Below are 25,455 nucleotides of genomic sequence, written 5' to 3'. Positions count from 1 at the left end.
TTCCAAAATTAATTGGATTTACTATTACATTTCAAACTCCTTGACACCTTCTCAATTAACTCGGCCTTAGTCCGTGGGATTTCAAGCCTTATTTGCTTCACACACATACCCTTTTTTGACCCCCAAGTTGAATCCTAGCCAGAAACTACATATACTTTATACCCAGACCCATGTAGGGAAACTGTTTCAAAAGAACCATGGCATCTTTAAAAATACATTCACTAATTCTTAAAGTGCAATTAGGTATTCTATCCCCCCACCCCAAACAAATAATACCAATTATAGCCAATTAACTCCTGCTTAGAGATTCTGTCTCAGGAGACTATCCCTGAGAAGGAGGTGCATTAGACAGTCTTGGGAGGCTTCTGAAAGGGGTGCCCCATCTGTTCAACAGTTGCCTTTCACTCAGCAGCCCATAAATACTTAATGATGAGGCCAACTATGACGACTAAGCTGATCACTAATAAACGTGGAGACAGAGCACCATCCGTGCACTTCCTGGGGGATGCCCAGGGAGCCTAGGGAAGCCACGCATCCAGAGGAGGCCTGGCTGCTCTTCCCTTGCTTTCCTCGCTCACCCCTTGGTCGTCCCCAGCTGAGGAAGCCTCCGATTCCCAGAGGCCTGTGGAGGTTGTTAAGAGACCACACTAGAGGACCCTTAGCTGATCTAAAAGACATGAGCCACTCCTTTACGCGTCCTTTGCCATGAAATTTTTATAAAGCTCAACCTCAAGAAAGAAAAAAGGGAGTCTGGGACCGTGTTTAATTATTCACAGCTCCAACCCAGGAAGACAGCAGAACCCTTTTTCTGGGGTAAGTGATAGCCACCATTGACTTTCCCTTCTCATGACTCCGAGAGGAGAATCACACTTAAAAAAAGAAAAAAAAAAACAGGAGAAGAAAAGCTTCTTAAATCTGAATTCATAAACAACTAGTGAATTTATGGATTGTTTCAGTTAACTCTTATTTTTCACCAATCATTTTAATATTTTTCAGCTGATTAGAAATGGAAATGAAACACCAAGGGCTTGGTCTTGATGTAACACACATGAAACTAATTTCATGAGCTAATGGCTATGACAAAAGGGAACTTGCTTAACAACAGGGAATTTTTTAAGGGTCAGCTTTGAGACTTATGGGCCAAAAGTTTCATACTGCATGCATGTCTTAGAGACTTGTCTATTTTCCATTGCTATAATAGAATGCCTGATACTGAGTAATTTGTAAAGAAAAAAATATTTACTTATCCTATGATTCTAGTCCAAGAGCATAGTGCCAGTGAGGGTCTCATGCTACTTCAATTCACAGTCAGAGGGGGTGTGCAAAGGGATTTGGAAGAACCTCCACTTTTATCGCTTTTAGGAGGTATGAGGTAGCCAAAGTTGGCCTGGACCTTCTGATCGTCCTGATGCAGTTTCCAAGTGCAGGAATTACAGTTGTGCACCAACACTCACAGTAACACCCCACCCTTGTGGTAACAAATTGTCTTAGCTTGGGTTTCTTTCACAACATGACCAGGGCAGCTCTGACAAATAAAAAACGTTTGATTGGGGCTGGTTTACAGTTTCAGAGGTTTAGTCCATTAGCCTCTTGGTGGGTGGCATGCAGGCAGACATGGTGCTGGAGAAGGAGCTGAGAGATCTACATCTTGACCCACAGGCAATAGGAAGTGAATTGTCTCATGTTGGGTGTGTCTTGAGCATCTATGAGTATGCAAAGCCTGCCCCCACAGTGACACACTTTCTCCAACAAGGCCACACCTCCTAACAATGCCACTCCCTATAGGCCAAGCATTCAAACACATGAGTCTATGGGGGCCATCCCTATTCAAACTACCACACTAATCCAGTCCCATGAGAAAGGCAAATCCCCTCATTAGATCATAATCTAATATCTCTTAGCAGCACCGCCCTTCCAACATTAGCATAATTGCAATCGAATGTCAACATGAGTTTTGGAGAGGACAACATATTTGAATAAATGATTGATGTGTTTGGATGCAGTTTAAATGCCACTGTTATGACCTGGGTTCAATTAACTTTTGAAAGTATTATTTCTGGATATAAAAAAAGAAGTATCAGCCTGTGTTGTAGAAGTTTCCCATGTTCCTTGCCCATAGGCATTACTGGTAAATATGGTTCTCAGATGTAAGAACCAGGAACTGTACACCTGCGAGGAGGTTACAAAACAGCCACAGGAGCTAGTGTGGATTTCGTGAGTCTCAGAACCTCAGCTCTCCCCACATTGCTTACTTGCACGTCAGTATACTCATTTCCTTACCCCCTTATCCTATGAGTCTCGCATCTCACTGCTAAAGGTCTACGTTAGAAACATTATCTGAGACTTATGATACCTCCTCCATCAACCCCATACTAAGGTATCATAAGTCATACTGCTCATACTACACGGCTTCTCAATGAGTTCTTTAACCTCTGCTAGCCTGAATCTCCTCAACTGTCAAACAGATACAGCCTGTATCTCATGGTAGTTGGTGTTTCTATGACATGTCGCTGGCACATCTGTGTTAAGCACTCTCAGTATTTGGTCATTTTATTATCACACAAGATAGAAAGCTCCATGCGTGTAGGAACTGTGGCCTCTTCCATCTAAAGCTAGAAGAGTTCCTGGTGAACCGGAGAAGCACAATACATCTTATTTGTATAAGCGATTGTTGTGTTTGGGTCCATCTTACATACCACTCTTACAACCTGCTTTCTTTCCCCCCTCTGAATACTATGATGACATTTTGTCTGTCATCCTTTGGCACTGGCATTCGCCATCCTCACGTCACGCCCCTGTTCATTCTCTCAGAGACTCTAGGTTCACCGGTCAATCCCACTCCTACCTCACTGCTGTCTATACCACATGCCGTCAGTTGTCACCATCAGTGAAGGCAAGACCCACAAGGTCATTCTAAGAGCCACCAAAGACAGCGCCTGGTTCCACAGCTCTGACTGGAACTTGTAAACACTCAAGATCCCAGCTCCTCTATCCCCGTTTCAAGAGGAAACACAGTGGGGTTGGCGGTTTTTATTATGTTGTACGTTTCTCGGCTGTGCTATCAACCCTTAACCATAAGCCAGGCATTCCTGCTCCTCCCAATGTGGAATCACTTTAACTTCCCAGAAAGGAAAAGTTTCCCTTTAGCTCCTAAGAGTAGAAACTGAAAGCAACACAGGCGAGGAGGATGGTACTTCTCATGTGACACTCTGAAAAATCTACACTGGCCAAGTGGGGAGGAACTCCATTAGCAGGCCAGGGTGGGAGGAAAGGAACAGCTCGGGGGGGGGGGGGGGGGCTGGCATGGAACTTGGCATCAGCATTACACCGCGTCCACACTTTGGGACAACTCCCTGAAGGGACCTTTCTCCTCCCCTCTACCCATCCCCCTGAGAGGATGCTCACCCCCGAGCTTTCAGGAGGAAGTAACTTGTGTACCATTGCAGTTCCTAGTTTCCATGGCAACCAGACAGGCTCTGAAAGGCTGGGAATGAGGCCGTGCAGTGGAGTGATGGATGGAATAGAGATGTTGATGTCAGTCAAACGTGTCACCTCCACGCCGTGTTTAGCAGCCTCTCGGCTTCAGAGGTTTACACACACACACCTCCAGCTGCTCATTGCTAATCTGGTGTCAGGTGTCCAAGCAGAGAGCCTCAGGGAACTGTATATTAATTAGTTTCATTTTACCAATGTGAACTAAGACTGGAGGCGGAGACTGAAAAAAACCCTAGCACCAAGGACGCTTGATGTTCCTCGGCTGGGTTTCTGGGTTTCATTCATATGAGCCCACAATGGGCACATCATGGGACATTCATTAATGTTGTGTCAGCGCTAGTTATGGGCTGAGAACAGGGAATGGGGAGTCAACGTTTGTCAGCCTTGGGGGAAGGCGAATCCTGCCTAAGAAAGGCAGGTGTAGGCAGAGTGGCGATGGCAAGTTCATTCAGAGGCGAAATTGCCTAGAAAGATGCAAAGACTCTAGCTTTCTGTTCTAAAAAGCTCATTTGTGAGTCACTTAGTTAGAATTCAGAACCCATTTCCAAAGAAGTCCTGTCTATTATAAATGATGATTGGGTTTTTAGGGTAGTCCACAAAAGCCTCTTTAGCTCATAAATGTAGATGAAATACTATACATTTGCAATGAAAGGCAATAGAAAAAATCCTGTTGTGATACCAGTAATTAAATGAAAAAGAAAAACAGAGAAGTGGAAAATAAATAGCTTTCTTTCATTTCCTTTGAATGTTTCAGCTCTTAGATGGAGGGGTGCAGCCAGCTTGCTCATTGCCTCACTTACAATAGGCAATGGCTTAGAAGAACAGGCATGGTGGGGAAGGGGAGAAGACGGAGGGGAGCGATCCACTCAGAGAGAAGAAGGGGCATGGGCCTGCCTGGTGAGATGTGGGTACCTCCCAAGGGTGGGTGAGATGTGGGTACCTCCCAAGGGTGGGTGGGATGTGGATACCTCCCAAGGGTAGGTGGGCAGAAGAGAATACATTCTACCATCACAGCATCCTGGATTCAATGTACATTTCTCTCTCCCTAAAGCTTGGTGGGGGGGGGGGCTTCTTACCTCTTACATCTCAGTTTCCTTTCTAGAAAACTCAGCAGCTTGTGTCAGAAGAATGCTTACTTGGTGAATTCTGGGACCCAGAACAGGCCCGCTTCACCACAGGATCTGTTACCCAGGTTCTGAAAGAGTCATAATGGCCTCCAGTACTAGCCTCTTTAGGGGTCCCTCAGACATAGAGAGCCACATATTACAGATCATTCCACTTCAATGGTCCATATTTAAGAAGTGATCAGTGTGGGAGAATCAAGGTCCAGCCATTTCAGCCTGAATCAAGAGACTGTAGAGGGCCACGCCTAGGCCAGTGTTTCCCATCACACAAGCATCTCAGCCTAGACTCTCCTTCCCTCCGCAGCTACCTCCCAGAGGACATTCTTGTGACAGCCTGGCCTAGGTCAGGCACAGGTAGATGCTGAGAACTTTCTTCTTCTCCTTTCCTTCATGGAGTCAAGGTCAGAAAAAAAAAAAAAGACCAGTAATGGTCTCAGAGAGTTCTGGAGCTGTGGGTACTGGGAGTCCAAGCATAGAGTGCAAAACCAAGGTCTGATTGACATAAAGAAATATGCACTCTTCCTTCTGTGAAAAGGGTTACTTAGACTATCTAAGTAACCTACAAGGATGTGCTTTTAATATGTGCATGGTCAAGTTGGAACTTGGAAGTAGCATCCATATAAGAAACACAAGGATTGCTCATTTGGAATGGCTGTGTTCAATAAAATAGCCACTGGCCATCTGTGACTATTTAAATGTAAATTAACTCAGATCAAATAAAATTTAAAACTCAGTTTCTTGGTTAAAGTAGTCATATCTCTTTTCTTTTTAAATCTTTGACAATTCCATACTAGAATATAATAAATTTTGGTTAACACACACACACACTCACAAACCCCCTGCCTCTTCCCATTCTTCCCAGTGAGTCTCCCTCCTACTTTCGTGTAAAGAAGTCATATATCAAGTACTTAGTAACTGTAATGGTAAAAGTAAACTGCTTCAGATCCCTGAGTGGATGCAGCGGGAAGCGGGTCCAGAGAGCATGCCGCAGGTGTGTGGCAGCAGGCAGCGGGCAGTGGTCCTGTCCCGAGAGCAGCCAGTCCCAGGCAGGGATGGCACAGTTCCCTGAGTGGCTGCAGTGGGCCACGAGTCCCAGGCAAGGAGCTACATGGTAGGTGAGAGACCTCAATAGGGAAGCCAGTCCCACAAGTAGAGACAGACAGATGGGCATGCCATGAGACCATACCACAGGTCTCTGAAGGTGGCTGGTCCCAGGCAGGGAGCCACACAGTGGGCAAGAAACAGAGACATGGATAGGCACGCCATGCAGAGTGAGGTTGGATATTTATTTAGTGGGTTATGGAAAGGAAGGGGAGAAGGGAAAAGAGCAGAGAGAGGGACAGAGAGACAGAGAGACAGACAGAAGGGGGAAGGGGGAAGGGGGAGAAGTGGGGAAAGACAGAAGCTGCCTCTTCCAGAGAGAGACTGGAAAAAAAGGGACTCAGGCTGGATGCTAAAGATTAGCTTTCCTTAGCCTCAGGAAGGGAGTGGGTGTGGTTTCTCTCTTAAAGGGACAGAGCAGACCATTACAGTAATCAAATGCAGTTTGTGGCTACCATGTCGGGCAGTGCAGACACTTTTCACAGCAGGAAGTTCCTTTAGACGGTGCTAATTGGAATACTGAGTTTGAAGAGATCTAAGAATGTCCCATTGCATCCTATGCTAATTTCTATGGCGTATATACCTGAGATATATATGCAAGGAGAGCAAAGCAAGCCAGATACCATTAAGTCTGCATTTCCTCTCTCAAGACCTCTAGACCAGATTCCATGAACAACTACTTCACGGAGGCCACAATGACCTGGAACCGTGGAGACCTCCTGGCTTACTATAACCTCCAAGCTCAAAGTAGAATTAAATACTAGGGAAAGAAGACAGAAAACAGGGGAGAACACAAGGCAGGAAGGGGACAGTTCCCAAAAATCATCTGTAGCTTAGAGGCAATTTGCAAGGCAGCCCATCACCCTGCAATTTGGGTCTTCCTCACTAGGCAGTTTGAATGTATAGAAGCCAACTCATAGCCAAGACTTGCCCTGTGGGCCACGGGGAGTGGGGGTGTTGATGGGGTTGAAAACAGAGAGTGAGAGAGTGCCCCACCTACACATCTGCATACTTCCAGCAAGCCTTCTCTAAGCAGCCAGCATTCTCCCAGGATCCTCCTCTGTAACAAGCGTTCACTTTTGCACAGTACCTATGAAAAATGCATATATCCTCCTGGAAGGCGGGGCTGTGCTCCAGCAGGAAGACGAAAGCTTTCTGAAGAGCCTAGACAATTTTCGTTACAAATGCAGTCACACTGTTTGTCTTCAGAACTCAGAAGTGTTCCTTTTTAGACACTGAGTACATAAATCTTCTCTTAGAAGCATGTTGTTGTCTAAACAGCATTCTTATTGGATACAACTCATAAATTAAGGGTTGCTGCTATGCCACTGAGAATCTCAAACACTCAGGATTTTCTGCTCCAAAACTCTTTTCACAATATGCCGCTGTCACAAAATAACACCCTCAGCCATTTCCCACTCCCACGCCATGCACACCTGATGTGAGCTCCCAGTATACACACCTGTGCAGACAGCAAACTCACAACAGACAACTGGCACAGCCTCATGCAAGCCAGGCCCATCCATGCAGGCTTCCCCGAGTATAACAGAAGAGCAGCCTTATCAGTGAAAATGCCATTGCAGAGGTATTCATTTCCCCTGGGTCCCACCAGGACCTCAGCGCCTAGGATACTGCCTTGGTTCCAACATTAAAGCATCTAATATTGGTTGGCATCAGACTCTATGCAGTTACCAAGAGATCTTTCATGAATCATTTCGTTCCATTTAAGCCTTATAATAAGTCTCCAGGCAGGAATTACTACCTCAGCTCTTCAGATGACATGTACTAAGTTCAAAAAGCTTAAAACTGTTTGCCTGGGGTCAAATATCTGAAGATGCAGCAGAGCCCAAACTCAACCCGGTGTCCCAGCGCAAAGCCTGTTTCTGAGTAATTTAGCACTTTGTAGATCCAAGACATAGATTTGAAGCCAGGAATTTAAACATATAATGCAGAGAGAGAGAGAGAGAGAGAGAGAGAGAGAGAGAGAGAGAGAGAGAGAGAGAGAGCTCACCCATGCTTCTTTATTCAAAGCACAACTTGGGTGGATGGGAATTAAACCCCCAAAGTTATACACCCATACCAAGACAGCCCGTGTGAGAAGACATGCCAAAGCAAGCTCCAGCTCCCAGCTCCCAGGGTTCACGCTCTCTTCTGCCCTGAGCTACCTTTGATGGTAACAGCCCATAACATGCCCCTGAGTCTAAAAGTTCTCCACCTTGAATGTGTTACAGGCTCACACAGGATTCTGGGACCCATCCCTGCAGCTCCCAATTCAATGTCTGGTCTGCTAGCTAGAAATTTGCATTTCTATTTCCAGATGTGACTGACTGCCTGGCCATGGACCCAGAACTATAAGCCTGGGTAAGGCTTTGACAGACTCCATGTTAGAAGGAACACTGCAACTCTTTCTGTTATGCTCTGTCACCTCCCAGACACCTGTCTGAAATTCCACCCATGTTCAGAACCTCTTTCCCCAGTTCCATCACTAAACCTAATGGCAGTTGAAACTATAGCTCTGTGTGGCCTTACATCTTGTGGGCATAGCAAACCCTATGTACCCCAGTCTTCTCTTGGCCACTATTCTCTATTGCATATTTTCCTTCTCTGATACTTCATGTTTATTGGAAAACTAGGACTTTATTCCCTTTGGTTAGGCCTCCTCCCAAGAAATTGCATGGTGCCCCAAATCCAACAGTCACACATCCAATTTCATTGTCTCTGCCCTGGCCTTGATGCTAGAAGTCTGCGTGCCTACACCCCTGCCTTGCTCCAGCATTCCATTTGAGCTGTCCTTGGTGCTGGCACACTGAGCCAGCACCAAGCGCCCCCTCGTTACTATAGCAACCAATGCTGGATGCTGAGCTCTGATTGGTTAATTTTTGGAAAGACTTACCTACAGCACTGAGCTTCCTGGTCAGCACCTAGAGCTTGGACAGCTCCCACAAGAGAGACCAGACAGGCACAGACCCCAAGCACACCATGCCTCTGTGATCTGGTAACCTTATGCTAAATTTTGCTTTTATTTTCCCCATAATGAATCCTTGCTAATTTAAGTATGGAAGTTGCGAACCACGACACATATAAATTGGCAACACTGTCCTGTACACTCTTTGTAGTCAATAAACACCAAACAACCAGCGGTTTGGTCCCTTGCCTGGCCAGCACTTAGAAATATATTATCCAATTTGGGAAGCGGAATATCTTTTAATATCCCTTCCAGCACCAAACATGGGAACTCTCACAGCAAAAACACCCTATGGATATTGCAAGAGTAAATGAACAAATGGATGAAGGAAGCCGGTGGGCTGTGCCCAGTTCCCCTGGTGGCATCCAGAGCAGTCTACTCGGCCAGCGGAAAACAACTTCCAATCTGCAGATGCTGTGAGAACGCCTCCAGGCCAGACTCCTGACTAATTCCCAGTGCAAAATTGGACCTGCACATTCAGATGAATTGTGGCTTGAGGGCTGCAGCAAAGCCAGCACAATAGCTCTCAGGTGGTTTTTAGTGCATGGGTGTCTTTAACACAGAAGACTTTACTGCACTCCTCTCCACTCTTACTCCAGACCTCTGTCTTTCTCTTCAGCTCAAGAGCATTCTCTCTCTCTCTCTCTCTCTCTCTCTCTCTCTCTCTCTCTCTCTCTCTCTCCCAGCCATTTTCAGCATTGACTTTCACCAGACCAACTAGCTAAGCAGGGGAATAGGTATTTACATGTGTACCTCCACGTTACTGGAATCATCTCCTTACTGTTGAGTAAGACCCCGAAAAAGTAAATTTAGAAAATGCTATCCAGGGAAGGTCAGATGGTTCATCTGACTAGGTGGCCTGCTTTATGGCAAGATCCCGAGAGAGTGGAATGAAGAAATACATCTGGGCAGAGAGGAGAGCTGTCCTTGCATGAGTTGAGCTGAAACAGGGTGAGGGTCTAAGTGCAATGTCCTATTAAGGGGTTTGTGCTCCCTGCCTTACATGTTGCACTAACACCACAGGGGTCTTAGGAGAGCAGGCTCAGGGAAGCCTCTGGGCTGCAGGCTGTGTGGATGTCCCAAAAGGTTTACAATGTTCCCTGCAGGACCTAGGTCAGAGAGGCATGCAATGGTTTGCAAAAAGCAAGGACTTTTCGTTACCAGGCAACGTATAGCAAGGCTCTGTTGGCTGGATGTCTGCGCTACCAAGCTTTCCCAGTTCCAGAGATGGCATCTTGCTCCTAAAGGCCCCTCTGGATGCCACTCTTGCAAGCAAGAGACAGCTCACAACAGATTGCACACAGTCAGAACCTAGCACCGGCTGGGCCCAGAAAGCAGAAGCAGAAGAAGGAAAAGGGCTGAACTGCAGGGGACCTAAGATGCTAATGTCGGGAATGTTTACCTCATTAGGCTGCTTTACATAATGTAAGCCAAAAGCAGAAATGGGAGAGAAAGATTGCTGGAGGGCCAAAGTTCAGGCATAGGTTCTGAGGCTTTAATCTGAGGCTCCTTTGAGGCTGAGATGGATCTCCAGGTAGCTCCTCGCTGCCTGGCCTGGTTACTTTATCTGCAAAGGAGCCATAGCAACAGACTAGATTCTTCTGAGGAAATAGGACAACACTACAGCCCATGTGAACAAGAGATGGTTAGTCTATCTCCAAGGTTGGTGGTTCTAGCCCAAGCCCCTTGATCCACAATATCTATCTTACCATGCAAGATGGCAGAGGAAAAAATGGACCAGGAATCTGGCCTGCTCTGAGATGCGGAAATCTGCAAAGTCCAAGTAGGAAGAAAAGACTGGAGAAGAGTCATTTACAGAGGAATGGACTGGCTTGAGCTGCCATAGAAAGGAAAGTCGGGTGCCACTGAGCGAAGACCTAGCATAATGCCAATGCCACGGAGAGAGGTGGTAAGCCACCCTGTGGCGCAGGGCTGGGGGCAACTGGAGGAAGGCTCAGATGGAAAACAGGTCCTCTAATTCTAGGAAGAGCAAATGGTGAGGAAGAGAGCATAGGAGAGGCAGGGTGAGGCGGGCCAGGTCTGGCCTACCCTGGAATAGTACTGCTGCAGTGTCGTCCCAACAAGACTGAGCTGACCTATAAGAGCTTTGAGGAGCTGAGCATCCATTTGGTGTCTGCTGTGAGCATAAGAGCTCTGAGCTGTAATTTCTCGACCCTCTTAGCAGCAGGTCCACGCTGTCTGGCTGTTTGTGGGGAACGTGAACAAACAGCCATTCACCCCAGATAGCACACCCCAGATGACAACAAAGAAACAGTTCCACCCAAAGTCTAGCTTAGTGTACCCATACGATTATTGGGGTGACTTATTGCACGCAGCACAGACGAGGAGTGGTTTAGCAGAGCGTAGGTAACTCAGATGAAGCTAAATCACTGAGATGTTCACTCCAGCATAGGTGACAGCCCACAAAACTGCATCCCTGGGCTTCCCTCCTTGCACAGCCTACAGGCAACTCTGATGGCGGGAGCAGCTCCTTTCAGCAGCAACTGGTGCTGCTTATGTAAGCCGGGTAAATCTTGCAACTTCCTGGGCTCCCAAAGCCTGATAAGTTGCAAGAGCTTCTCTCCTCTGGCCAGGATGGATGTTTCAATTCCCAGGAATTAACTACATAGCAGATGACTACAATGTCTTGTCTCCCACACAGTCTAGGTCTCCATCCCTGCGTCTCTCTCTCCTCCCTCCCCCACCCCCTTCTCTCCTCTCTCTTCTCCCTCTCTGAGACAGGCTGGGCTTTCTCTGCCATGCCCCACTCCTCGCTGCTGCATGGATAATTGCGGCACAAATGTTCTCTACACACTGATAAAGTGGCTGCAACACAGGCTAGGGGTGAACACGAGCCTGTCTGGGTCCTGCATCTGTTCTAAGTACCTAGGGCATAGCTTCAAGGCCAGTGTGTGTGAGGTGGTAGCCTGAGGCCAGGAAGTCAAGACAGGGACCTGTTCCCTCCCACAGGGACGTGTTCCCTCCCTTTCCCCTCCCCGCCTCCAGTTCCCTCCCAGCCAGCTGGAAAGGTGCAAAGCAGGCATCCAATCTAATTAGTTAAACCCTCAGTTCTAACAGGAGGAGGCTTAAAGAAAAAAAAAAATCTAGCCTTCTTGGCTCTCAGCCTCTCAAAAGATAATGAAGAAGATAGGATTTCAGGAGTGGAGTCCCAGTGCCTTGATCTTCACTGCCTGGGGCAACCATCTGTGAGCTGAAATCTCTATCTTAGATGCCCACACCAAGCAGAATGGCAAAACTGTGAGCTCACAGACAGACTGACTGAGTCTCTTGGGGCTCTCACCTGGGGACTTCAGGTACAACGACCTGCTAAGTTCCTGCCACGTAGATCAGGAAGTCAGAACCAGGAGATCCAGCCTTCTCCCCTCTCAAGCGTCTGTCTGTCTAGCAGTTTCTGCCATGGTGCTTCTGCCAACCCAAGCTAGCTGCTGGGTCCTTGTTTCAGGTCACTCAGAGACACCCTCACCCACCCATCTGCCCTTGCTATCCCCTGAGCAAGTATGTATGATCCTAGCTATGCAGACAAGACAGGTCAGAGGACATAATAACAGGGAGGACAGAGGTAGAACCTTTTGGGGTGGCCTCCAGGGTTATGGGTGGGGGTGGAGTACTTGAGGACACAGAGTCACTAAACAGGTGTTGCCGCCACAGACTGAATTACGGGCTGTGAAAATCTCACGGCAGTGTATTCTAGTAAGAAGAGGGAGAGAAGCCATTGCGATGCCCTGGCAGTGCCAGCTGGCTTCCCCCAGCCACTGGTAATCAGACTCTATCATGTGTTGAGTATTAAACCAGACAACCGACCCAAACAGCGGCATTTGCTAAGTTAATCTCCTGATGGCCAATGACACTGTCCTGTCCTTTTCCAGCCCTAGAAACGGCAGGAGACCTGATGGAGGAGAGCAGAACACCTACAGTCCACAGAGGCAGCTGCCCGGCCCCTGCCTCCCGCCTGCGCTGGGACTAAAGCAAGCTGACAGCATTGAAGGGCAGCCAGGTTGAGTGGACCAAGGACGAAGACTGGAGCTCTAGGAGGAGTCTTGTCATTCCCCATGGTAAGGAGGAAAACGAGACACCTATGAGACCTTCCTAACACTTGCCATTCACGCCAGAGTCACAACCTCATCCCAACTCACCCGGAGCACTGGAACATGAAGGCCACCCCTCTGTTCCCCTCACAATTGCACATGCAAACATGTACCAAGACCCCTCCTTTAACTCGTGGGGCAAGCACTTGACACACTGGGATCTGGAAGCACAGTGCCCTATCTATAGGTCATCTGATCCTTTCAACTGCCGTTCATATGACCATGAGATGGGAGAGCCTAGAGCCCCACAGTTAAGCTTTGCATTGGTGGGTTAACTTTTCAAAATGTGCGACATAGCTTTAAGTCAATTGTGCCTTTTCCTACTTGAAAGCTTTTTTTTGCTTTCCTATAACAGGGGCAGTGATCAGGCCACACGCAAATTCCCAATGAAAAGTGTATGATCCAAAGTGAACCAAAGTTCAAATGTTCATCTTAAGTTATTTCATAACAAACAAGTTACAGCCCCCATCCTATTTCTCCCTCTAAGAAAAAAAATAAGAGAAAAAATATAAAATATAAGATATTATGGTCACACTACAAAATGATAAACAGATGAATTTATTTTGTCCCCTTTGGATTATTAAAGCACTCGATGATGCAAAATTGGCATGAGCTTTATCTCTCCAGCTATGGAGATAACTACTTGGCTTACATATATTGGTTAGGTAAGTACTCTATTAATGAGCTCCATCCCCAGCCCAAGAAATCAGGTTTTGGGTGGGGTCTTCCCACATTTTTCAAAGCTAATCTCACAAACTTCCTAATGTTTACTTTCTTCCAATATATTTCTTTTTTCCCCACAATGTAAACTCATCTTTTATTTTTGTTTCCTGTTGACTTGAAAATAGTGATGTAGGACATTGCTCTGGTAGTAGTTTCAGATCAAAAGATGACTCCTGAGAGGCATGGCAATATAGCACAGTCTCCAAATAGAGTAGTTTCAGATTCCCCATGTGTTTAACACAATATATTTCCAAAGAGGTTTTTGTGCCTATTTCCTACCTCATGTTGCCAAAATCTGACCTCTGAAAATTAACATGGACATGACCAAGCCTCTCCATCACGCCACCATTTTCAGTTATACTTAGGACCAACTTCAATTGTGACAGATGCTCACTCGCCCTTTGGCTTAAAATAGCAGTCATAGATGTCAGGCATGGCAAACGCTCTCTGCCAGCTTAATAGCCCATTAGGCGACTTCATGAAAGGGGCAAATGAATCCATCACCAAAGGGGAGCATCAGCTTCACCCACCATCACGGGCTAGAGACCTCACATGAATCAATCGTTGAAATGGCTTTGATTTGTTAAAAATAGAAGTCAGCACACTGCTTGGCTATAGAAGCTGCCTGCTAGATTTTTCAGAATTCAACAGCACTATGCTTGGAGAATGAGCACCCCAGAGATACACAGAGTTCAAAGAGGACCCCCACAAAGCCTCCCTCTCTCTCTCTCTTGGATGATGCCATGTGGCATACTTCCAAGGATGGCACGATGGAAAATCTCTTGCAACTCTAGACATCTACCCTGGCCACAGCCAATAGAGTTCACCAGGCTGCCCTTGAAGTGTCTGCAATTTACACTGAGATCATTCTCCTTCTGGCTGGAAAAAAATCACCCCACAAACTATTTTAATTGCTTGAAGCAATTCTACTATGTTGTAATTATCACACTGCCATGTAATTATTTGCTTTGTAAGTGTTTCTCTCCAGCCCCACCCTTTTCCACCCCAGACTCTAGCTCCTTAAAAGAGCTCCCCACAGCCTTGATATCCAGTATATGCCTGGTATGCAGAGAAACTTGGGAACTTCAGACAGGCCAAGTCCATTTGAATTGGAAATGTCAGTAATTTTTCCTCTTATATTCTGAATCCTATTATGAATCCCAGAATCTATTATGCTTGTATGGCTAATCAACAAGACTTATGCACCTTGAACATCTCTTTAAGTGATGTTCACTAGACAGGTGTATTGTAAGAAACTGGAAATTATCACCATATATTTCTATATTTGGAGTCTTCCATGCCTACCATCCATAGAAATTAATAACCCTGATTACTTGAGTCTCTAAGGCCAATCTCACATTAAAATTAAATATGTATGTGATATACTTAACTCAATGGCTAGCACATGGGAACACTCTTTGAACATTAGCGCTCTGTCCCTAGCTCTCACGCTACTTAGCGCCTCTAAAGTGACAACAGTATGGCTTGCAGGGTCATCCTCTGGCACCTACTCTGTCATCACAGACCAGGAGCATTGAGGGGACATCGCCTGGATGCCCATTTTTGTATGGTTTCCCCCTGAAACCAGTGGCTGCTCTATTTTAATTTTACTTACTCTCTTTTACCTCTCCATTCCCCACTCCAAGCTGTAGATGCATAAAATCCAGCCACCCTGTGGGCTCTACGCATGCAATGATAACAAGGCAAGAAGATAACAATGAGACAAAAAGAATGTTCTAGCCTAAAGGACTGTCTTCTTTAGAGTTCATCAACTAAGGGAGTCTGCCTATGGGGTGTGATAAAAGAATGCTCACCATTATGCGGCTATAAACTGAGCCCAGTCCTTTGGCTGTTGGGTGAAAAAATGACACAGGAAGAATACCTGGCAACCCCAATAGAAGTGTGTCATGGGTGGGTCAACATGAAGAATGAGGCCAGCAGTGAGCGAGAGCTCCCTTGCCATAGACAGGCAATGGATTCCCATGGAGAAGTGTTAAATAGCTAACCATCTCTGTTTGCTCATTAAGTCACTCTCTCACCATAATGCAAGTCTCTAAGGATCCCTCGACTAAAAATTCCCAAACTGATGGGCATAGATATTCACCTCTTCGCTGACTGATCACACATGAGCCAGCTGCTATCATCTGAAGGCACACAGACGCTTGGAAGCAGAGTCAACACTCCTTCTTAATGACCTCCACCTAAGTGCAGATCCCCGAGGTACATGAGCATGCCTCGCCCTTTACAAATAACAGCACAGGGGACTAGCAGGTTGCCACAATAGTATTATAAGCAACTTAGAGATGTGCCGGAGTTAAATCCCCAGAGCAAATCCCGTTGGGTAGGTGGAATTTCAGATACCTACCAGAAGAACGAATTAAGATCACTGTCTAACCAAGAGTGGTTTGAATTTGACTTGATTGGTTTGGTCTTTTTTAAAATCTGAAACAAAACGCCACAAATCTACAATGCCATCAGAACCAACTCAGGCAATTCTGACCTATAGTCATGACCATGCCAGTGTTCTGAAACCATCCGCAGATCTCAGAGAGTACGTACAACCTCCCTCCCCCACGCCCTCCAAGTGACATCACGGAACAGTCACAGGAACGCAGCTGCACTTACGCAGGGCATGCCACTCATCCTGGCGAATGGTCTTCGTGATGTTGAATGTGAGGTTCCTGGGGATGGTTGCTGAGGAGTAGTGGTACTTGATGTACGTGCATCTCTCAATTTCTCCTAGAAGAGAGAAACAGAAAACCAAGTGTGAATGAGGCAGGGACCACCTCTTCTGCATCCTGGGATCCACACACCCATCCTGAAGAAACAGACATGTTTCATGTGGAGCCTCATGAGAGTTACAGTTTATGCTATGCAATAAGCTTGACTCAAAATGAACAAGAGAGTAAAACTACAATCAGATGGAATGCCTTAGAAAGGAAAATGCACCTAGGGTCATGAACGGAGTGGAAGAATCAAAATTTGGACTATTAGAAGTTTTTTTTAAGTGGTTTCCATGTTTGCCTAGCCTTAAGAAAACATATTTTAAAAAAAGAAAAAAACAGAAACGAAAACCAGCTTTCAAAGTTTAAAAAGCTGATTGCACCTGAGAGTAATATTTATCAATAACACCAAGGGTGTCTTCCTGCCTACCTAAGCACGTGAACACACAACTACACACATACCTGCACACACACATATGCACACACACACATATGCACACACATATATATACACACACACACACATGAACACACCACCTTCAGGTTAAAAGAGGAATTTACTCTTTACAGACCTTGAAAGAACAATATTTAACTTCATATAGAAAAGCAAAACACCCAAGATAGCTAAAAGCAATCCTGTACAATTAAGGAACTTCCAGAAGTATCAGCATCCTTCATTTTAAGCTCTCCTGCAGGGCTACAGTAATAAAAAAACAGTTTGGTATTGACATAAAAACAGACAGGTGGATCAATAAAATCAAATAGAAGACCCTGACAGAAATTAACGCCTATGAACACCTGAATTTTGACAAAGAAATCAAAATTATACAATGGAAAATAAAAGCATCTTCAATAAATGGTGTTGGCATAACTAAATGTTGGCATGTAGAAAAATGCAAATAGAGCCATCTCTATTGCCCTGCATGGAATTCCCTGCACAAAATGCAAGTCAGAATGGGTCAAAGACCTCAACATAAATCCAGTTACACTGAACCTGATAGAATAGAAAATGAGAAATAGCCTTGAGCACATAGGCACAGGAGACAGCTTCCTGGAGAGAACACCAGTAGCACAGACATTGAGATCAACAATTAATAAATGGGACCTCATGAAACTGAAAAGCTTTTTTAAGGCAAAAGACACTATCAGTAAAACAAAACAATAGCCTACAGAATGGAAAAATATCTTCACCAACCCCACATCTGACAGAGTCCTGATCTTCAAAATATATGAAGAACTCAAGAAACTGGGTATAAAAACCCAAATAATCCAATTTTTAAAATAAGGTATAGACCTAAACAGAGAATTCTCAACAGAGGGATCTCAAATTGCTGAGAAACACTTAAAGAAATGTTCATCATCCTTAGCCATCAGGGAAACGCAAATCAAAATGACTCTGAGATTCCAACTTCCACCAGAATGGCAAAGATCAAGAACACAAGTGACAGCTTATGCTGGAAAAGATGTGGAGCAGGATAACACTTCTCCACTGCTGTGGGTGTTCAAACTTGTACAGCCACTTTGGAAATCAATATGGCAGTTTCTCAGAAAATTGAGAATAATCTACTTCAAGACCCAGCTATATCCTTGGGCATATGCCCAAAGGATGCCCAATTATACCACAAGGACACTTGCTCAACTATGTTCAGAGCAGCAGTGTTCATAATAGCCAGAACCTGGAAACAACCCAGATGCCCCCCAACTGAAGAATGAATAAAGAAAATTTATTTACATTTACACAGTGGAGTATTGCTCAGCTGTTATAAACAATGACATCCGGAAATTTGAAGGCAAATGGGTGGAACTAGAAAAAAAAATTATCTTGAGGAAGGTAACCCAGACACAGAAAGACAAGCATGGTATGTACGCACTCCTAAGCGGATAGTAGCTGTAAAGTGAAGGATAATCATGCTACAACACACAGTCCCAGAGAGGCTAGGTAACAAGGAGGGCCCTAAGGGGACACACAGTTTCCCTGGAGAGGGGAAACAGAGGAAAGCTTCTGGGTAGAGCGGAGACAGGTGAGCATGGGGACATGAGGAATTGGACTGAGGGGTGGGTGGAGGAGGAGAGTAACAACAGTGATGACTTGAGAGTGGGGGCATTTCAGGGTCAGGTAGTACCTGATGCAAAGATCTCCCACAAATCTATAAGGACGATCCCAGCCAAAATTCCTAGCAGCGGTGGACAGGTAGCCTGAACTGGCCATCTCCTGTAATCAGATTGGTAACTACCCCAATTGCCATCAGAGAGCCTTCATCCAGTGACTGATGGAAACAGATACGGGGATCCACAGCCAATCACTGGGCCACGCCCAGGGAATCGTGTTGAGGAGAGGGAGGAAGGATTGTACAAAACCAGGGGTGGGGGCTTAGGGTTACCATAAGGGAACTCACAGAAGCAAATGGCCTGCTCATGGAATTCACAGACCATGGACTGATGACTAGGGAGCCTGCACGGGGCCAGCGTAGGACCTCTGCATATGTGATGGTCCTGTGGAATGGTCTACTAGTGAGATTCCTGGCCGTGGGAGCGGGGCCTGTCCCTACTGCTTTGACTGGCTCTTCGGAAGATATTCCTCATACAGGGTTACCTTGTCCATTCTTAAAACAAAGGGTGGAGCTTAGTCCCACTTCAACTTACTATGCTATGCTTTGTTGGCACCCATGGGAGGCCTGCTCCTTTCTGAACAGAGGTAGAGGGAGGGTAGATTGGGGAGGGGGGCAAAAGGGAGGAGAGGGGAGGGGAGAGGATGGGAGGAGGGCAGAAGGGAAGCTGCAGTTGGTATGTAAAATGAATGAAAAATTTTAATTAAGAAAAAAAGAGGAATTTTTCAATCAAATAAATTTACGTTTCCACACAGACCAAGGGCTTATTTCCACCCTAGTGGTACTGTCTGTGCTTTCCAGCAGACAGTCTTCTGGAATGTGTAGGGATGGAAGGCAGCCTTCCTTTTTCCTTTCCATCCTCCTAGCTTCATTTCTCAACACAAGGCTTTCAAATCAACCTAGTTTTCACTGCGCCATTCTCTTCTCAGGTATCATGAATAAAAGAACATGATGACCCTGGCCTCAGTACCTGGTTCAGCATACAACCCTAACTACATTCTAAATATTGTCCTTATACCCACAGACAAGTGTAATCCTCACCCAGGATCAGGTAAACTTCTCTTTGAAACAATGACCATTATAGAAAACTGTAGTTGATCAAAATGCAGAGCTGTTGATAAAGTCCAAATAGATACATCTATAAAACATCTCCCACATATAAGGCTCAAGGAATATTTTGAAAGAGGGGGAAGAAAGATTGTAAGAGTCAAAGGATTAGGAAGTTTGCTGTCAGGCCATGTCTCCTAGTAATGTCAGAAGCTGCACCCCTATTGTATTTATCAAGCGCTAGAACGGATCACAAGACACACAACAGAACCCACTTAAAGAGTTTATTTAGAGGGGAAGAGAAGAAAGTGGAGCAGGCGTGTTCAGTTTTTGAATGTTTTCTAAAGTTGCACACAGGAGCTTATGTGACCCGTCACACGCAGATCACATGACCATTCTTCGCCTGGCCTGAACACTTGATGATGCATGCGTGGCCGTGGAACCCGGAAGTGACAACACTTAGGCTGGCTAGGCATTTTGCCAGAGAGCTGGCAATTTTGGGTGATGGAAATGATAACACATATTTTTCTCTGCTCCCTTCCCTTCCTCTCCCCTCCCCTTCTACCCTCTCCCATGATCCCCATGCTCCCAATTTACTCGGGAGATCTTGTCTTTTTATATTTCCGTTGTAGATTAGATCCATGTATGTGTCTCTTAGGGTCCTCTTTGTTGTCAAGGTTTTCTGGGATTGTGAATTGTAGGCTGGTTTTCTTTGCTTTATGTCTAGAAACTACTTATGAGTGAGTATATATGATAATTGTCTTTCTGGGTCTGGGTTAGCTCACTCAATAAGATGTTTTCTAGCTCCATTCATTTGCCTGCAAATTTCAAGATGTCATTAGTTTTTTCTTCTGTATAGTACTCCACTGTGCAAATGTACCACATTTTCTTTATCCATTCTTTGGTTGAGGGGCATTTAGGCTTTTTCCAGGTTCTGACTATGGCAAATGATGCTGCTATGGTGTGTGTTCTTGCAGAGTAACGTAACTGTTGATTAGGTAACCAATAAATCACCCTCTGAATGGAAAGGTGGCATAAACAGGAAGCCAATGTACCTGGATTAAAGGATGGGGAAGGACTCCATTTTCTTTAAAGGGCTGGCCACTGGGAGTTTGATCATGCTCCAGTGAGCAGGGCAACACAAATTGAACATTCTATTTATTCATTCATTTATTTATTTATTTTGTTTCTGTTTCTCCTCTTTGGTGGGGCAGGTCACAAGGGTGGGAAGCTGACTTGGGACTAATGGTAATTGTAAGGGGTGTATGATATAAAATTCCCAAATAATCAATAAAAATATTACATTGGGGGGAGAAAAAATGATAGCACATATAGTTTCACCGACATAACTGTCTAAGCATGAGCTGAACAAGGACAACAGCAATAGATATATGAATGAATGGGGAAAAGATGGCAGACTCTCAGCTACTGAAAGACAGCTAAGGGGGGCTAAGCATGGGAGAAATAGTCTTACCCATGGAAAAGCACACAAATTAGTTATCCAGTATCAAATTATCAGCCCTAAATATACATATGAATAGCATATGCAGACTGAGCAGGTTATATTTAGGGATATATGTATATATACATATGCATATATATGCATATTTTAAAGAGAGTAAACAAGGGTATCTGAAAGGATTTAGAGGAAGGAAAGGCAAGGGGGAAATAGTGTAATTATATTATAATCTCAAAAAGTAAAAGAAAAAATTTTAAGTCACTATTAAATCAGCTCACTGTGTAGTCAAATTACCAAACTGTTCCTACATCTTAGGGCAGACATCCTTAAGGGTGGCCCTAGGACCAGTAGCATGAGCATAGGAACTTGCTAGAAAGGTATCTTCTTCCACCTAACCCCGAATACACAGAAACTCCAAGCTAGAGCCTGGCTGAAACATTAAAGCCTTCTTGTCTAAGTTTGAGGACTGCTCTTTTGGAATCTAATTGCCAAGGCATCAATTAGTTCAATAACTTACTACATTTGCAAGTTTCCAAAGAGGCTGGATAGGACTGCTTTGCTCCTCACTTTCGACCTCCTGAGGTTGCTATTGATGTTTGCTTATCTGGGGGATATTAAAAACTTAGTGTCGGAGCATTGTGAGGAATCGGGAAGGGGGTGGTTTTTAAAGGTTAGGGGTTTTGAAATTTGGTTTTTCACCTGAATGGATTTTGATGGTAATCCATTTTGCACCCCACTGATTTTCAATTTATAACTAGTGGCACCTTATTGAATTGTTTGACCTCCTGGCCCACTGTCAGCAGGGAACCTGGCAATTGGTGGAGTGCAATAATTTACAGAAAGCCTTGTGAAACTGATGCTTTATTGTAAATCATATTTGGACAACTGCCCAGTTGCCAGCTATTGTCGGACATTTCTCTAACAGGACAGTCTCTATCCGGAGACAAAGTTCTGGGGACTGCTGTGCACTCTTTCCCGGTACCTTCAGTTTTTGGGCCCTCTACAAAGCCCCTGTGGCTTTTCACTTGCCCTGGTACTCCCCCCTCCTCCCCTCCACACCTTCTTACACCTCATCCTGCCCTCCTCTCTTGACTGGTCCAGAAAACAAACCTACCAGACAATTCCCCCTGCTTCAACTCAAACCTACGCCACAGGCCTGCACTAGTTACATCATTTCTATTAAAAGCATCATCTTCCCTCTATCTATAACATCATCCCCGAAGCCACCTCCTCCCTGGGAGACCCTTCTTTCCTAGTCATCAAATTCTGTCTACCCTACTTCAGAAATGTCCCTGGGATCTTATCTTTCTTCTTTATACCCACTTCTCCATGTCAGTTATCCTAATAAAGTCATATGCAACACAGTGCTTCAAGCAAAGCCAGGCCACAGACAGGATAAGGGGTCCCCTAAGATAACAGCACCTGCTGATGTCTGATGTCATGGCAATCTTAGTTCGTGTAAACACACTCTACACAATTCACAAAGTAAATCAAAATCTCCTGTGGACAGATTTTTCAGAATGTATCCCCATTGTCAGATGACAAAAGTAAAATAAAACCTAGCTAGGCTAACAGTACAGTTATGTGATTTCCAACCTTACATATGTCACAGCACACATGGCGATGTATAGAGAACACCCTAGAATAAACAGCTGAGACACCCTATCCAGGCGCCCTGAAGCTGGGGAAACCAGCATTCTCAACACACTTAGAACTTATTCCTGGTTTCTGTACCTGTCTCAACAATGCCAATAGAGATAATATTCCATAGAATCCACTATATGACATCACTGAGTAGGTTATACCTATTATCGTTGTCTCCCTATTTTGCACATGGTAAGGAAGTGGTGAGATAAGACAGTTAAGTGACTTGGGCAGGATAAGAAGTCAGGGTTGTCTACCCAGAACCTCCCTCCACTCAGCTACCCTGCCCCACATTATAGGAAGGAAATGTGATCACCTGCTCTGTCAGAGGCTTCTGATGACAGTTTCTGAAAGGACACTCACTTGATGACTTCCAGGCAAAGCCTTCCCTACCATCAGGGAAGCACTGCGGCTGGGGGCTGGACTCGCCTCTCCTCTCCTCCACCTCCTCAGGAGGGGAAGACACCATTGGCTGTGACGTCTCTGTTTACACGCCTCACTCTCCCACTGTGTGTCTCAAGGGCACAGATACTGTCTTCTCCATCCATCTTTAGCTCCCCTCCCTCTAGCACAGGGCAGACACCAATGCCAGGCACTCTGGAGACAGGCATGACTACCACAAAGCACCCTTTGGAAGGCCACAATGGACAGAGTCTTACTGAACGTATTACATGCAAGGAACTAAAGCAACTGGGGCAAAATGAAATGGTGATGGTTACAAGGAGGTGATGATTGCAGAACTCTGGGAGACTAGCATTCACACTCTGTGAACAAGGAGAGACTTGTCAATCACAGAAAGGCAGAAGCTAACCACATCTATCATAGATCCATGCCTCGATATACCTGGCAAATGTAGGTCAACTGGTCGTTCTTTTTGCTGAGGTGAGGAAATAGAAAAGGACCAGATGCAGATATAAAATGTAGAAGATTAAAAGAAGAATTCCCAGCAATGGATTGAGTAGTTACAGTTGGGCAGGTTGTGGTCTGCATAATAGAACCTCCTGGAGTACCTGGGTGCCTAAAGCCAACTGCTGCACTATTTGTCAAACCCTGCACTATGGTGGGGCAAGGCTGGGGAGACCCTGCCCCTACCAGAGGGGCTGCCCTGATCTAATTTTCACAACAAAAATGCTATGTGATCTAGCTGTACCTCTACATGTAATAATTTCAAAATCAAACAAACTGTTCTCTGGACCCAGCCTTGGAGCCCAAAACAAGAAGCCATTTGTGATGAGATTGGTGCCTGTCACTCACGTCTGAGAAGAGCACCTGATTTCTTAGCTGAGGTCAGATTTTCTTAGCCTCAACAAAAGCCCAGCGAATTGCTATGGGTTATAGGAGAACTGAAATGAGCTAGTGCCCCTATGGCCTCTCCACCTGCAGTCCACCTAACCAACGAGAGGAACCTCATAACACTCGGAAAGACCAAGAAATCAAGGTGGTGGCTAAAGAGCCAGTCTGGAACAGCAAGAATGCCCCCCAGGAACCCCCATTGTTTGCTTTGTCTCAGGATTATAATAAGCATCCTGGCTTTGACAGCAATTAAATTGGACAGATTCAAATATTGCCTAAAAGGAAAGGCAAAATATTTATCCATGTGTCTGCAGGTCCTGTCAGTGTGCTGGGCTTTCATAAATGCAGGCACCATCTGGGCACCCAATACGTGTGCCCAGAACATGAGCTTCTGGCTACAGACAGGTTTCCACGCAGTGAGTGTTGGAGAGGGCTATCTGAAAGACAGAGGGCAGCTGAGAGTCTCATCAGAAAAGGAGGACAAAGGTGCCTTTACCACCAGTTGAGTTCCATCCCTGAGATTCCAAGGCCCTTAAAAAGTGACAACTGAGAGAGACTTGGCCAGTGACCGAAGTGCAGCCACCTCCCTCCCCAACTCCACCCCCATGGCCTCTTTCATGGCCCTCCTACCTATAAACCAGTGTCCCAGAAAGACACAAAACACTCTAACAGATGACGGAAGAGAGTTTTTTAAAGCCAATTTCACACACACACACACAAACAAACAAACAAACAAACAAAAACCTTATTATAAAATGGGCAAAGACTTGAGTGACATTTTGCCAAAGAAGACATTTAAATAATCAGCAGGTGCCTGGAAAAGGCTCAGTATCACTAACCATCAGGAGTAATGCACATCCAAAACATGATGAAGTATCCATCACCTTACACCTGTTCTAATGGCTACTACCATAAAATAGAAGTGTTAGGGAAGAGAAAGAGACAGTCAGCTAGGTGTGGTGCTCCATACATTTAATTCTAGCACTCAGGATGTAGAGGCAGGGGGATCTCTGTGAGTTCCTGGTCAGCCAGGGCTATGTAGTGAGATCCTGCCTCGGCAAGAAATGGAAACAGAAATCCTTCCATACTAGGGATATAAATTATTCGGTTAGTATGGAAGGCTGTATGGAGGGTCCTCAGAAACTTTAAAACGAAGCTACCATAGGACCAGCTAATCAATATCCAAAGGAATTAAAGTCTGTATCTCAAAGAGACATCTGTCCTCCTGTAGTTATTACAACATCATTCGCAACAGCTAAAGAAGGAATTATGGTCAACGGATAGATGAATGGATGGGAAAACTGTGGTATATCCATTTTATCCATGTAAAAAATGCTACTCAGCCTTTAAAAGGTGATGTCAGCATGTATGGATACATGGAAGAATCCAAACACTGCATGACCCAACTCACGTGAGGGATCTGAATTAGTCAAGCTCACACGAATGGAGAGGGGAACAGAGCACTGTTCACAAAATGGGAAACTTCAGCTATGTAAAAACGAACAAGCTCTAGAGATCTGATTACAGCATCATGCCTGTAAGAAACAATGCTGAATTGCCCTCAAAAATCAGCTTAGAAACTAGAGGGGGATAGTAGAAGAAATCGTGACTGAGAGCAAAAGAGCTAGCAGAACCTAGGCCGTGAGGGCCTGAGGAGGTCACTGCAA

The 25,455-nt window shown here is 45.2% G+C and overlaps 1 protein-coding gene across 1 annotated transcript in view; it reads right to left on the bottom strand.

The window, feature by feature from the left end:
- Tmem178b (transmembrane protein 178B) overlaps window positions 1-25,455 on the bottom strand; it is a 381,702-nt gene that overhangs the window by 232,826 nt on the left and 123,421 nt on the right. Inside the window, exon 2 of the mRNA XM_026788582.1 lies at window positions 16,140-16,253. Within this exon, the coding sequence (XP_026644383.1) occupies window positions 16,140-16,253 (114 nt within the window). The remainder of the gene's footprint in view (window positions 1-16,139; window positions 16,254-25,455) is intronic.

This window comes from Microtus ochrogaster, unplaced genomic scaffold (genome assembly GCF_000317375.1).
Source record: "Microtus ochrogaster isolate Prairie Vole_2 unplaced genomic scaffold, MicOch1.0 UNK4, whole genome shotgun sequence".
In the NCBI taxonomy this organism is placed as follows: Eukaryota; Metazoa; Chordata; class Mammalia; order Rodentia; family Cricetidae; genus Microtus; species Microtus ochrogaster.
This window is presented reverse-complemented; position numbering and strand designations above follow the sequence as displayed.